The sequence below is a fragment of the Ciconia boyciana genome, chromosome 2, assembly GCF_034638445.1.
Source record: "Ciconia boyciana chromosome 2, ASM3463844v1, whole genome shotgun sequence".
Lineage (NCBI taxonomy): Eukaryota > Metazoa > Chordata > Aves > Ciconiiformes > Ciconiidae > Ciconia > Ciconia boyciana.
In genome coordinates, this window is record NC_132935.1 from 50,963,091 (window position 1) to 50,979,168 (window position 16,078).

The 16,078-nt window shown below is 37.4% G+C and overlaps 1 protein-coding gene across 3 annotated transcripts in view; it reads left to right on the plus strand.

Annotated features, from left to right (window-relative positions):
• Positions 1-16,078, plus strand: part of SS18 (SS18 subunit of BAF chromatin remodeling complex) — a 44,867-nt gene that overhangs the window by 18,749 nt on the left and 10,040 nt on the right. For all 3 annotated transcript variants that reach the window (XM_072852592.1, XM_072852593.1, XM_072852594.1), the window contains exons 4-6: positions 749-902; positions 6,312-6,533; positions 15,262-15,429. In XM_072852592.1, the coding sequence (XP_072708693.1) occupies positions 749-902; positions 6,312-6,533; positions 15,262-15,429 (544 nt within the window). The remainder of the gene's footprint in view (positions 1-748; positions 903-6,311; positions 6,534-15,261; positions 15,430-16,078) is intronic.

The following is a 16,078-nucleotide window of genomic DNA, read 5'->3' on the forward strand; positions in this document are numbered from 1 at the left end:
TGTATTTACTGTTTTTCTTGCTCTCCCTCTTTGAACTCTCAAGGTTATTCAGTTATTTTCCTCACAATTTCATTAGGAAATTTGCCAAAAACATCCTTTCTAGGCAGCTGTCTCTGGACCTTTGGAGGCCAGCACTAATGTGCTTCCAGTCTGTAGGGGGTGTTTGGCACGAAATTATGAACTAGGCCTTCAGCGCTTCGGGGGAGAGAGGGGAAGAGATCGCAAACGTTTTACCACACCCAGGTGCAAATTTTTGCTAGTCTATGAGCATTCAGAGGCTTTCATCTCTTGTTGTACCTGTTTTGTCCTGGTGCAAGGTCTGTTAACAGCAACAAATTGTTGATGTGAGAGAATTACAATGGAAGAGTTATTTTTCTGTTCACCAAATGCTGCTTTGACGGAAAGCTTTTGTGTGTGTGGGAGGGAGTGACTCCAGCAATCTTAAACTGTTCAGATATAATTTTTTAATGAGGCACCAATTTGTATTTTTTTTATTTTGAAGTGGTGCTTGGAGGTGCTGTAGTGTTGCCTGCATGTAATACTTCATGTAAAATTGATTGAAATATTAAACGTTTTTCCAAAATTAATATCGGGAGGAGTTAAACATATCGGAAAGAGCAAGAAATGCATTTCGGTCCTTTCTGTCATACCCCGCTTAACGATATAGGCAACTGCTGTACCATATGTACATATAATATATTTGTCAGACTAACTGCTTCTCGTGTTTGACTAAGCTGTCTCCTTTCAGCCACCCACACAGAATATGCCTATGGGTCCGGGAGGGATGAGTCAGAGCGGCCCTCCCCCACCTCCGCGCTCGCACAGCATGTCTTCAGATGGTATGGTAGGTGGGGGCCCTCCTGCACCACACATGCAGAACCAGATGAACGGCCAGATGCCTGGTAAGTTTTTCTCCTCTAAGACATTAACACCAGCGTTGCCTGGCAACTGAAACGACATGGGGGCTCAAGGGATACTAGATTGTTGATGACAAAACTGCTTTGAATGCCCCCGAGTACAAGCTCTCTTAGAGTTTGTTAGCTACAGAGCTACGTGACCTGTATTCAGTGTTTATCAGGCTGCCCTTGGGCTTTGATGTAGCTGACACACAGCATTCCTCTGATGAACAGAACTGGCTAAATTTAGTCTGTTTGAAACCGTGCAGTACAGCTGGCTTTAGAAGGCTTATTGGGGAAAGGTATTGGCCTGTGGCTGAGTGAACGCAAATCCTTCCGTAAAAAGATAACGTGAAATCATCGTGGCTAAATAATTAGATAATAATAAAACAGATACATCTTAAAGAGGGTGTTTCGAATGTGGGTATATGTTTTAAAAAAAATAAATAAAGAGATCGCTTTTATACAGAAAGTCATCCAGCTTCCACTAATCCTCTGTGTTCTTTATTATTGGAGATGTGTTGAATCGTAAGGGATTTGTAAAGAAATGGCCTCCAGATTATTGTTCTAGGTGTAAATTTTAAGTCAGTTTTTATGCCATCCTGTTTTGTAATAAAAAGAAAAGTGCTTGGGAAGTCAGAAACAAAGCAGTGAAACAAGATGATAAAATTCCACATTGTACCTACCAGTACTGGCTTTGGGGTAACTATTCCCTTTAGCAGTCAGATCAGAATGGAGTAGGCCCTGGAAAAGCTTGCCTCTTTATATAGAGGCTGTTTTCCAGAATTTCTACTCATAAAGTCATACTGCCTATTTCATGTGAATTGGCTTTCAGCTTAAAATTGCATTCCCAGGATTGCTTTTGTTCAGGACCCCTTCATTTTTTTGTATGGAGGAACTTTTCGTAGAAAAGCTCTTCAAGGCATTGACTCTTCCAAGAAAGGAAACTGCTGTCAAAGGATCTCTGAAAATTCATTTCTCAGTGGTCACAAGGATAAGCTCCACGAAAGCAAACACAGTAACTAACTATGCAAAACTTAATATTAAGTAAAAAATATAATGATTGCTGTGGTCTCTCATTTCTGTGCAAATCTTGATAAAATGGACCTGATACTGTTAGTGACAGCTTTTCTGAGAAGAGTAGCTGAAGAGCCTCCAGAGGCTGTGTGTAAGAAGTGTAATAAAAGATCTAGAGAAGAAGTCAGTTTCATCATACATGTTGGTCATGGTCTGCATTTGGAAGTGGAGAGAACAATATATGCTGCTCCCTAAGTAGGGCAGAGATATTCTGGCTGTGGAGTCCTCTATCCATCTAAGATCCATCAGCTCCCATGGAGAATAGCATTGCCGCTCACAAATCAGTCTCTTTGACCCTTTAGTGTAATCATATTATTGTTATTATAATGATCTTTTCCAAGGAGAAGGATTACTAAGTCACAATGTGAGCATAATGACTTCACTGCAGAGCCACGGGGGAGAAAAGTCACTCCTTAAACATACATATTTTGTAATTAGATAGAATAAGAAAAGAGCTCTTATGAAAATATGTGAAAGGTAAATAGGTTTGTTTTGGTATTCACCTAGACAGATACTTAAATACAATTTCCAACTAAGCTTTAATTTAGCCTTTCTTCCAACATACTCCCTTTTTTGAATGTCTGTTCCTTCTCTGTTTAAGGTTGTCTCTGAGGATGTGAAGATAAACAGCTTAGGATGAGGACATCTCTAATATCAGAAAGGCATGCTAAAATCATTTCATAGTTAGGCGTTGGAGAAGGGGAAGAGGAATCATCTTGTTAAGTGGATAGCTGAATGATTATTTTCTTTTTTAAGTGTTTGCTAGTTTGCTTGTATGTGAGCCTTTGTGTATTTTACAGACATGTATTTGTAATCATTTCTGCAGCATATGCACTTGCTTTCTGTTTATAGGGCACTTACTCTAAAGTTATGTAGACACTTTGTAATAGAAGCCAGATACAAAACCTTAAATATCTGAAGAGGTGATCTCTCCAAAAGGAATAAAGTCACTAAGGTGCAAACTGAGAGACTCCAGGGTTGACAACCACGAGTTGACCAGCCTGGGAGAAATAAAATGCAGGCTTTTAAAAATACCAGATAAGGATTTCTGGAAGGCCATATCTGAATAGGGGCTTCCACAGGGCTGAGTATGGGTGGAAGGGTTGATGGGAAGATTAAAAGAACTGCTTAGTGATGGTCAGAACATGAGTTGATTTAAAGTTCTACTGCAGACTTGTCCCATTACCTAAAGGGCAAAGGATGATTTTTCTCATACTGTGTTCTGGTTAATAAAGGACCTGAAGTGCTGCTGAGGCCCTTAATTGCATCCCCTGACAAATGAGTATCTGTATCCTTTTACCAGGGAAGACGAGTCATGATGAACCTTTTTCAGCCTATGGTGGAATTGTTACCTGTACCTGTGACAGATTATGGCTTTTACCTGAAAAAATTACTGTCTGAAGAGTTGCATTGACTGAGAGTTTGTGTGATGCAAAGTAACAGTGGTCTGGATTTGGACGGAGATTATGAACTGGGTTGTGCTGGTGGCAAGTTATCTTCCTGATTTCTTGAGCTTGTTTGATTATATGTAGAAAGTTGAAAGGTAAGACTAGCCATAGGGTTCTCTGACCTTCGTCCTGGCACTGGTAGGTCACCTTCCTGAATAACAGGTGCTTGTGTATTACCAACAAGTTCTCTCAAAGTCTTCTTTCCTTCCTGCAAATGCAGTCTCAAATGCCCTTAGGCTGGCTTACAGCTGCTCAGAGCTAAGATACTGTCTGTAAGTAGTTAAGAGGAAAAAGGACTTCTGTTTATAGTCAAGATAGATACTTATTCCACTAACTTTTATTATAATACAGAATCTAATTAGTATAGTATTTAAAGCAGTTATTTTAATGGCAGATAATGCACTTCATGTCTCATTCATTCATATTCTGTTCTTCCTATTTCATTTATTCATATGAAAAAAAAAACCCAACTGTTGTGTCCTTATGTGCAGGAGAACCCCATGAAGTATTTTGGCAAACTATTAAAAAAATTATTTGTAAAGTGTGTTCTTACTATTTTTAATTTGCAAGGTTTTTTGATACTATGGTCTTATCTTTTCCTCTGTCCTTGTCTTCTAGCTTCTGACCAGCAAACTACCTGCTTTTGATCCCAGAACATACACATGCCTGACATTTCATGTGCCAGCTTTTTCTTATGAGTGCTTTCTCCTGTTTTGGTGCTACCCGAGATGTGAAGTGAAAATTAGCCTTTTAGAGAAGGTGTTTTATTTTTTCAACTTCTTCTCTCTTGCGGTGATTTTTGCCTTCCCCATTTTGCTTCTTACATTACCGGTTTTTAAAAACTTATTCCACTGTGTGCTTGGCTAGCTCTCTGAAATCTATTAGTGACAATTTTTTCCTTTAAACAAAAAGGAACAAAACCAGTCCCAGGCCCTGACTTTCTGGTACTAACCCTGCGTATTCCTTCCTTTTCTTAGGAAAGAAATTAAGAAAGTAGTCTTACAGCAGTCCTGCAGTAGTTGCTTGACACTACAGTCTGGAGCTTTTCTTCACCTTAGCTTCACTTTAACACATTGATGATTGATCTCATGGTTAAGAGATTATCTCACTTTTCCAGAATTAAACTGTCTCCATGTTCTCACTATTACAGAGTTAGGCAGTGTTGGCAGTGTTGAATTGAAGAGGGGAGAGTATAGGCATCTATAGTTCTCGTGTCATGGTCATAATCCTATTCACTGAGTTATTTTTCTGTATTTGTGGTGGATCTGCCTTTCTACAATTCAGCAATCTCTGCTCACCTTGTGTTGCAGGAACAGTGAACTGCACGTGCAATACCTTTTTTAGCTTTTTCACTTTCCTTGATAAAATAAGCTTATGTGTTCATTTCAGTAAGGTGTCTTGAAAAGGGCAAGAGGGTAAACATATTCTTAAATGTATTCTCTGTTTCTTCATGTTGGCTTTTAGTTGCTGTGTTCCTTGATCATTGTTAGCTTTTTCTTCTGCATCTTCTTGTTTGCAGGTCAGTTGGTATTGCCTCTGTGACCTTGTGTACAACTCTCTATCTCCTTATTTTAGCCTTCATTCTGTCCTAGATTAGTGCAGTTATTTCTTCAGCCAAGACAGGACTTGGGAGCTGTTTACATCTGAAGGCACATACTTCCTCCCCTCCCCGGGAGATACGTAACCAAATCACTATTTTCCTACAACTCTACTGGCATAGTTTCTTTTAGGTTCCTCTTCCAAGTTTTCTGTATTTCTTAGGTTTTTGTAGCTTAACAAAAAACCTGTGGCATGTTTGGCAACAATGGCATCTGCTTGGTGAACTCTGTATATATCAACACTTGCCTTGTTTACAGTTGACCTACTCTGTCACACGGTCTGGTTGTACATATCTTCATAAACTCTTCATGTGGTGCTTGTCATATGCATAATCCTTGCATTTCATTTACTTTTTTTCAATTCTCATTTTTATATCCAGTCACACCTCTTACTAATTTTACTCCTAGTAGCTACTCACTTATCCCAGCTGAAGTAATGAGTAAACTGATCAGATGGTATTGTAATGTTTATATTTTAAAAAATACCCATTGAGAGTAGATTTAATTCAGAGAACAATCCAGTTCCAATCTGTGTTGTCAGGAAGAGGGGAAATAAAGGGTGAAGAGATGTAGTTGGCCTCATGGGTATATGAACAGGTTGCTCTTCCTTTGAATCTTTGCAAGCATGAGAGGTGAGCTGATAATTTGATGGCTGTCCTTCCAGTCATCATCTCCCACCCTAGTAATCTGTAAATGCAGTTGCAGAATATTGGCTATAGATTATGTGTTCAAACAATGTTAAATATGCCTTCAGCCATTTTTATTCTACATGTATTTGTACCATGTCAATGTTAATACTGCCTGACTTTTGGGGAAAAAAAAAAAAAATTAACTGTTACTTTCAGAAAAGTGTCTAGTATGGCTTGTTTGAATAAACAGAAATATTACAGCTATTGTAACAATTATATGTGTAGCTGTGATAGAGCTACCAAGCTGGCTGTTAAACTGATATTGTGCAATTTAGGTTGAAATTCAGGGTGTGTTGTGCGAGTACTAAAAAAACTAGTTTTGCATATGATATGGGTATAAGATGAGCTGTATGATATTTTACACCTTTGTTTTACTAGCTTCAGCTGCTCAACAAAAGAAAATGTATTGCACAGTAGAGCTGAACTTTGACTGTTGTTAACTTTTTTTTTAAGTTGGGACATCATGAGCAAACTCTGTTTTAGCTTTATTTTAATGTAATTGTATTTGATAACTTTTATTTAGTTTTGTGAGTCAGTATGATTACATTTGCTTGTTTTATGATACTTAATGTAGAACCTTTTTTCCCAATTTTCTTTCTGAAGGACCTAACCATATGCCTATGCAAGGACCTGGACCTAACCAACTCAATATGACGAACAGTTCCATGAACATGCCTTCAAGTAGCCATGGGTCAATGGGCGGCTATAATCACTCAGTGCCATCCTCGCAGAGTATGCCAGTGCAGAATCAGATGACTATGAGCCAGGGACAGCCGATGGGCAACTATGGTCCCAGACCAAACATGAACATGCAACCAAACCAAGGTAAGAGAGGCGCTTGTCGGCTTCTGTAAAAAGGAAACATCTCAGGTACAGACTTTCTTTAAAGGTCTTTTCTTGTAGATTTCCTTCTTTAAATGCATTTGTACCTGTGTTTGGAGGACTCTACATCTCCTTTCTCCCATGTGTCAGTGACTTTTTATTTATTTGCAAACATTGAACTTTTTTCAGGTATTGTGTGAGAATCTGGGAATGGATCTGCTTTCATCAGTTACAAGTTTGAACTACTGTTTATCTGTCTCAGACTTTACACTTCTAAGTGTTATTATTGCTTGAGTTGATAAAATACTTCTCTACTCTTTAGTCTCCTGGGTAAATTGAAAAATTAAAGTCAGGTAGCCCTCAGATTTTTGTACCTAATTAATCTTTGTTCTCTGCTGCATGCTGTTTTAGTGTGGAAGCTTAAAGAAAAAAAATTCAGTTCCAGGAACAAATCCACTGCTCTCTACTGTTTCCTTCAGGAGATGTCCTTATGTCTATAGTAAAATTCAAAACTAATTTTGTATCTAGGATATTTGCTTAGCATAAACAGATGATGTATCCTGTTGACAGTATGGTCCTTGTTGAAGTGCAAGGACATTGCAGAATTAAAATACTGCATTAGAGTCACAACAGACGAAATTATTAAATTCTATGTATACTGCATATTCTTATAAATGTGCTTTACAAGTCAGAAGCAGTATTTTCAGTTTACCTGTTAAGAATGTTACTACCTTGGATCTGGACATGCCACCTACTAGAAGACATACTGCAGAATGTTTTTTAAAAAAATGCTTCTGCCAAGTTTACAGCAAATATGTGGGTTTTGTTCTCTCCCCCCCCCCCCCCCCCCGTAGGTGTGAACTCTTATGAATATATTAGCTGAAGGATATGACTTGCGTCGAGGTTTTCATCTCTTTTCTGGTGCTGTAGGAGAACGTGTTTTTCTTCTTTTCTAAGGCTCCTTTCCTGGTCATTGTAGAAAAATAATCCTCCAAGTGGCATAGGTGGTTCTTATTGCAGTATGCTCTCGTTGGAGACCAAAGCTCCACTTTCTTCCTGAGTGTACAAACAGACCAGGTTATACTGACCAGTTTGATTATTAGATCACAGGAAGGTTCAAAACAGACAAAAGACTAAGTTAATGAGAGACCAAAAATGAGTCAAGATGAAACAGCTGTTTCTGCAGTTTTATTACCAGTAGTGAAAGTGGGAAGTCTGAGTCCTTCATAGTCCACATTGTTAATGGCATTCTTCTTAAATTTTAACAGCAGAGGAAACAAAAGATAGGTACATAGCAGAGGAAACAATCACAAGTGGGAATATTTTTGGTTGTCTCTCTGAACTGGCAACTTATCTGCATATTCTGGGCAATACACAGTGGATTAATTTTGTAAATATTGCAAGATGCTTTAGAAAAGTCCTGTGCATGCTCAGTTAAAATTTCTTAGTTGCAGAGAGTTAGCAATAAATATGTAGCAGTATGTGTGAGGGAGCCATCCACTAAGTCTTTCTACAGAAAACAACTTACGTTGTATGACTGGCTTACAATTTAGGACTAGTGATTATTCCATCTCAAAGTAGCGTTCTTTACTCTTCTTCATTTCCCTGCTGTATTTTCAGTACTCTGTCAAACTTGAAAATTGCTCATTAGAAATTAGGCGGAAAGATACTTAAAAGGTTTCTGTTCTGAACAAATAATAGTACTGAAGTGGCTTTGGGGAATAAAGAATAAAGCAGTATCTAACCAAATTATATGTTCAAGAACAAGAGCAAAATCTCTAGTTAGAACAAGAGCTAGTACCATTGCTTGCACTTAGGGCCACAGTAAGCTTTCACACTGGGTAATTCTAATTTTGCCAAATTTTGACCCTTTAGGCTGAGACTTTTTCCATTGCTAGTGTCTGCTTCAAGGCTGATTTCTATGCGGAAGTTTCACAAAAGTGGAGAGCCATTTCTGACAGTGGGGTGAAAAATTACATTCTTTAAAATATTTCAATGTCTCACAAAAACATCAGTAAATAGAGCACTTCATATGTAAATGTGGGAGTGCAGGTGCCCCTTGCTTTCGAGCAAGGCTTTGAAACTTGTCTGTTATGCCAGCAAGGTGTTATTTGCTGTTTCAATTAAAATACTGTTCCAAATCAGTCAAATTTTAGATATCCGTAGGGGAATAAGCCTTTAAGTCTGAAGATGTGCATGTTTGTTATGTATTAGTAGCTAAGGTGTTTGACCTAAGAATATTCCCAGTTAGGTCTACTTAATACATTTCCTCCATTTTCCACTCTTAGTTGTTGCATTTGTATTGAGATTTGGTGAAAAATTAGAGGAAGTATCTTTGTATGTTCACTCTCTCTTGTGACTCCAAGTTAGCAGGGGAGAGAATGGCAGAGAAATCTGAGAGACCATGAGAGATTTAGATAGGTAGCCAAAGATCCAGTCTCGCTGGGCAGAGGGTCTCAGCCAAGTCATGGGCACTGCCGGCTTCTCGCCTAAGTTAAGAAACAAGAATGAGCCACTAGGAAATGCACTGAGATGCAGCTTAACAAAAAGGGAATAAACAGGTTGTGAGTTGAAGATTTCTTAATTGGTAGTGTGTGCCGCCATTCAGAAACAGAAATAAACCAAAATTTTCTGAACCTCAGTATTGTTGTCAGAAGGCATTTGTGAACTGCTAAGCATGCATTGTTTCTTATAAAGGGGTGATCCATATGGAGAATGAGAGATCCTACTATATCTGTCAGTTAATAACAGCACTAGCTAAATATAATGCTAAATATTCCGCAAGGTAAGGTCTTAGCATCTCAAGTTGGCTGTTAAAAATTAGTAGATGTTTTCAGCCTTAATCTTCCCCTGCATGGGTTCCCCATCTGTAGAGGGGTGAATCTGATGGTAAGATTAGAATACAATCTGATTTCACAGGAGTGTTATGAAAGTATATTAATTATGAAGATTTGGACATTTTAGTTACAAGTGCCATAAGAAAACTCATGACTAAATAATTCTGTCTTCAGTGTTTGACTAGGCATGGCATCTCACATGAACAATTAGGAGGAAACAAAATATTGAAGTAGCTTTTCAGTGAATAATATCTACTGCGTCCTGAATGTGGCCAGTACTTTTAGGAAAAAAGCATGCTGTCGTATAATAGATAAAGACACCATAACATGCAGAAAGGTTTGATCTAACTTTTGGGTGGTTTTAGCATAACTTTTTATGTGTGTTTTCTAGCAAAACATCTTGCTGTATATACATGTTTTGAGGTAGATGGTGTTAGTAAGAAAAAATGAAAAAGTGCTAATTGAGAAATAAAATGCATAGTTAAAGAACCCATTGTTGGATTTACTTTTTGTCTCCACTTTGAACTCATTATTGATTTGCACTAGTTTATAAAATGCTAGCCAGAGGAATATCTTAAATGAGAAGCAAAATTTTCACAGTTTTGTTTTTACATAGTTCCAGCTAAAAGAAGAATTTTAGTCATTTCGGACTTAGGAAGCAGAATGTTTTAAGTGGAAGATTCTGTAGATGACTCTTGATTATAAGGCTAGTATAGCAGCCTGGGACATCTGCAAGCAACATTGTCTACCTTTTTGGAAAACAGGAAGCAGCAGGAGCTGAGTGAATGTGGAATAAACTCTTCTTATGGGTGCATTTCTTCTTTCATAGGGGAAGCTACTCCTGTTGAATGAAATATTTCAAGTCTTGCCAATTTTTTACTTCAGAGGAGAGGTGTAAGCATGATATTCTGGAACCTGAAATTTAGATGGAAATTCCTCTTATCTATATTGAACAGATCTTTCACAGTCAGAGGACAATAATAAACAGTAGAATTCAAATACTTGAAAAGTAAGGACCAAGAAATCATAGCTCGGCCATCTCAGAAACTTTGTTTCTCAGATCTTTTTGCTAGGATTCTGTTCCCTTGCCAGAAGCGCTTGAAGGAAAGTTGCCAAACTCCCCAGTGTGTATTTAATGAGCATTATACCTTGCTTGGGGTAAGGGAGGGGAACTAGTTTACTTTTAACAGGTGAATTCTGCATGAGAATATCACGTTGACTATCATTTGCAGAAGACCAATTGTCAAATCTGGTGCTGAGATTTTTTAATGACAGTTTCATTTATATAAATTTAGAAAAATTCCATTAAAGTTTCAGAGCTCTTTCCATTACAAGCATATATGAAGAGCTCACAGAGACAGCAGAGATGAGGCAGGTGTAGAATTCCTGTTCTTTTGTTGTTCACGTAAAGAAAGGAACATAAAGACAGGAACATCAAATGTTATCTGAAATATAAACATAGTCAGGGTATGACAGATCAGGATAAAATTATTTCTGAGGTTGAGGACCTTTTGTGAATGTCTTGCCATCTGTTCATTCCCACGTGAGCAGAGGCTGTTAGTTTCAATACCTCAACTGCTTACAGTAGCCATGATGTCATGGACAAAACAGGGCAGTCTCAATTTTTTGGACATCTAACCTATTAAATAAAATTGCCTCCAGATTCTGAACTGCCATCATGCTATAGCTGGATTTGTAGGATGTCTAGCTGTAGAAGACACTGCGGTTCTCCTGTCTTGAAAAACCAAAGCTCTAAAGATGTGCCACAGTGCTTGTTCTTTCATCTTTCTTCCCCTAGCGTAAAACATGAAAGGTGACATTGGTAACTAAGGAATTTTTTGTATGACCTATTTTTATGTATTTTTTTCTTAAATGACACCTGAAATTATGGTTCATTTTGAGATAAGAACTTTGTGGACTAAGCGAGTGTGGAGAAGTTTCTACTACCTTTAATTTGCAGCCTAAATCATATATTAGGAGTGGCAAAAAATTTTGTATCCTCAAAGTCTTTTGAGCTAGTGGTTAAACTGCCCTTCGTGTTCAAACACCTTTAAGATTTTGGTTCATTTGACCAAATACATCTGAATTGTAGCTTTTGTGAAGAATCTTGAGAAAATTGCAAGTTAAATTTACCCTATGGTAGAGTTCCTAAGCTAGCTTTTGTGAGAGTTATCACCATCACTTATTTTTAAAAACAAGCATTTTTTGTAAACATGAAGAAAAACAACAAAAAAGTTTTGCTGAGGGCTGCTGCGTTGCTAGGTAAATATTTTGTTATTTATGTAACAGTGGACACATTTATGAGATTTACCATGGTACATCTGGCATGGTGTACTTTGCTGATACTTTAGATGTGGATATCCGATTGCTTTATCAATACAAGTGCACATTGTGAAATGCCTAAATAGACCTCTTTTTAGCAACAAAACCAACATATTTTTGAAGACTGAAGAAACAATAGCTTTTACTGTTGCTTTTGGTTACACCCAGCTGCTCCCATAGCTCTTTAATGAGAACAGCAGAGCCACCAGTTCATTTTTGAGTGTGGGTCCTCACTTCTCTGCTTCTTCAGAAGTTTCAACCATGTCAGCAGTTATTCTTGTCCTCTCATAGCATTTGCCACCAGTATCTGAGTTTCAGCAGAAGAAACAAAGCTAAGGAGACATTTTTAAACTGCCAAGTTTTTCTGCAGCTCTTTCATCCTCAGTGCACTTCTGATCTCAAATTTGTTACGTTTATCTGGGACCCACTTCTAGTTTGCATTTCTGTTTCTCTGTATTCATCTTACATGTCTGAAGACTCGGTTGTCATTTTCCTGAAGTCATATCTTGTCAGGAGACTGCCACTGGGTCACTGCATTTATAAGAAGATCAGGTACCAGCCCATTTTTACTGAAATCCACGTACCTTTTCTTCCCTATACATGAGTCCTCCTTATGAGACACTGGCTGGAGAAGGAATGGGTTTTTTTCATTTAGTAGGTGTAGACAACTTTGAAATGAGCAAGTAGTTGAGGAGAATGTTGTGTATTCTTGATAATGGAGACTATTATTAAACTGAACAATGAGCAGTTCTGTTTTCACCTATTGTCTGGCTTACTTTATACATTCACTTACTCCATAAGACTGATTTGGGTCTACACTGTGCATTTTTCAAATGCCTGTTTAATAATTACCAAAATTGCCTGCACTCCTCACAGGACCTGCTGTATTACTTCTTAGCATCTTTTTCTTCAGACTTTTATCCCAAGAATTCTTCCAGTGTATTGACATGTGAAGGCTGCCTTCTGAATAGACAGAAAATTTATAGGGCTTTTGTACTACCAAAGTTAAAATAGTTTCTTAGACAGACAATAGTCTGCTTGTGTACTTGCATATTTACAGGGATAGTCCTGCACAATATTTTCTTGGACTCATTTGGGACTCTGTACAAATCAGATACTTTGCCCTCTCTTGAATAAATAGTTCTAGAAATTCACCAAAAAATAAGGGTTTCTAAGGAGAGTTTTTGAAAGCAGTGAGCATTCTCTCGCAGCACACAGTTTTGTGAACTACTTTGTGTGAGGTCTTACCTCCAGGTCTGGAAGAGATCATGACTTTCACTGACTGGAGTTTGTTGTCACCTGATTGGAGATTCAACAGCTGTATTTTAAGTGGGTTGTAAAAATATGTGCTACAAATATTGGAAAATCTTAGATCATGAACTAATGGTCTTAAGTTTTTTACTTAAGTTTTGTGAAGGGTTTTTCTAGGTTAGTTTTATGTCATATTAAGTATTACACGATGAATAAATGTAGCTTTATTGTAAGCTTGATTTTTCAAAAGAAAAAACAAATTCAAAGTTCCCTCACCCCTCAAAACTACCACATAAAATGGTTCTGTTGTGTGAGACTATGGTTCTTTTAGGTATCTTCTTAATGAGAGAGAGAGATGTGAACCAAACTGGAAGGAAGCCAGGCACTCTGTTATTAACACAATACACAGTCTGATACAGGGTAGTGAATTCTCTTTGTGGCTCTACAAAGCGTTAATGAAGTTCTAATTTAAAAAGCAAACAGAAAACCTCTACATTGCACCATGGGGACCCAACACATTTTATCACATTGTATTGTGACTAATATTAATATTGTTAATTAACAAGCTTTCTTGAGATCTAGGAATATTATGGCAACAAGTTTTTACTTTTTTTTTCAAGGCTGCCTGATGTTTCTCAGTACCTCCGAACAGAGGAGCAGTGAAATGGAATGATCTAAATTACCTACTTGTTCAGAAGATCAAAAAATGAAATATATTTTTGCTAAGTGAAAAATAATTACAGTATCTCAATTTAAACCATTTTTTTACTTCAAAATTGGGACACAGACACTGGCATGCTGAAGGACAGAAGCATAACTGGATCATTTTAAGAGTGGCCAGTATTTTATCTTCAGAGGAAAATGAGGCTTAGCAGAACTAAGGCCACTTTACTTCTCACTGAGAGATTCCACACAGGGGTTTAATGGGATTTAACTAACACACTTTGAATTCGTACCATTAATTAATTTGGCTTAACTTTCTCTCGTAACCTCACATAGACAGTATCTAAGAGAATATGTATTCCTTTCCTTATATCAATCCATTTTCAGTATTGACTCTATCTAGGTAATTTTCCAGTACTGCGGTTTCTATGTAGGACTTTCTGCTTGTGCTCCAGCACTTAGTTATTTAAAAATATTAAATGCAGTGGCAAAATCTAGCATATAGAAAACTAGATTATACCCTCCTTTTTCTCCTGGGATGGGGCTAAGGAGTGGCTGTGCTAGTTTGATATTTTGATTAGTTTTGTTTTTTCGTGAGACTAGTTACTTGTTGCCTCTGTAGTTTATAAAATAAATTAAAAAAAAAACAAAAAAAGCTTTGGGTTTCACCATTATAAAGTGTGCAATATGTGTCAAGTGGTTTGAATTAAGGTATTATAAAAGTGTTAGCTCCTTGTCACAACTCTTTCCTCTTCATATTTTTAATACTGGAATAACTCTTTTCTGAAGTGGTACTGCAGAGGAAGCGAGGAAGCTGTTCTTTGTTAAAAGTTATATCAATCTAACCTGCAATCCCATATAATGAAATGGCGTAATCATAATTTTCATTGCTGTGTGGTGTCAGTAGGATGCTCTTTAACTGTCTATCTTCATTATTGAAGTTTGCATTTCTCCAAGTTCAGCCTTAACAGGTTTTCTCAGTTGATAAAACATGGACAGTACTTGATCTCTCCCGGTCTCTTCCTGTGGCTCATAGAAACTTGATGCAGCTTGGTATGAAAGAAGATTTTTGTTACAGGCTGCTTGGGACTGTTCAGTGGTGGGCAGAGCGTGTATTCCTGTGGGCCTTTCTGCATACTGCCTGCTGTGTGATTGCGTGACTCACTGGTACATGTGGTTTGTCTTTACAGGCTAAATAAAATTGTTCATTTTGTGATAACAGCTAAGTGGCTCATTGATGGACTATAACAACAACTACACGTGTATTAAAACTATGGCCCAGGGAGTTCAGAATGTTAAATAATTCTTCTATGACTTATCAAGGTTTCACCATCAGGTTTTCATCTACAGTTTCTTTGCAGATGCTTTTTAAAACAAACAAACAAAAAATGGTAAAAGTGTTTCAGTTATCTTTGTGCATGAGTAAACTAATGTCTGTGTAGTTTGAAGAAAAATTATCTAGAAAGCAGCCTTATTTAGGCTGAGTTGATAGCCTGCATTTGCGTAGGTCCAGAAACAATGAATCCTTATGAGAGCAACAGAAATACAGAGCCTTTTTTGGTGCATTTTTAAAGGTTGGGTTTTCCATGTTCTTTTTGAAAGATTTAATCACAAATCATGTGTTACAGAAGACTTATTTGCTACTTTTCCTTTTACAGGTCCAATGATGCACCAGCAACCTCCCTCCCAGCAATACAACATGCCACAAGCAGGTGGCCAGCATTACCAGGGGCAGCAGCCACCTATGGGAATGATGGGCCAAGTTAACCAAGGAAATCACATGATGGGTCAGAGACAGATTCCTCCATACAGGCCGCCACAGCAAGGTAGGACTTCACTTCAGTGTCTTTACATTGATATTAAATAACCATCTTTAAAACTGTTTTAAATCACTTCCTTGCTTACACCAAATTTTGATCAAATCATTGGGTATTACAGACTTTGTTTGCAGACTCTTTTTGTTACCCTCTTAAGAGTGGTTCTTGCAGCAACAGATTACTGGTATCACCATGAAACGTGAAGACAAGTATTTCTTTTTTTTGAGTTTTTTCTGACAAAAAGTATCTAAAAATATGCATCTCTGATATGCTAATGCAGAATTCTGTTTCGATGTTTAAATGATAGGTATAGAAAGGAACAGAGTACCTGCTTGGTTCTGAATTCATTCAGTTACAAAAAAGGAACAATGTTCCACAATCTTGCTTCTTTTTTTTTTTTTTTCCCAGTCCTTTTAGAAAAGGATTAACTTTATTTTTAACACCTTAGTCTGTTATACGCATGTTCCTAAAATGAGCTCAAAACTGAAGTTTGAGATATATATATATATGTGGTCAATCTAATGCAGCCAAACAACTGTGTGTGTGTATATATATAGATAGATATATTTAATTTTTTTTTTTTTTAAGTAAACCAGATTACATATGTTGTCTGAAATGCAACAATATGGGTGGGGAGTACATTTGAGAAATATTTCTC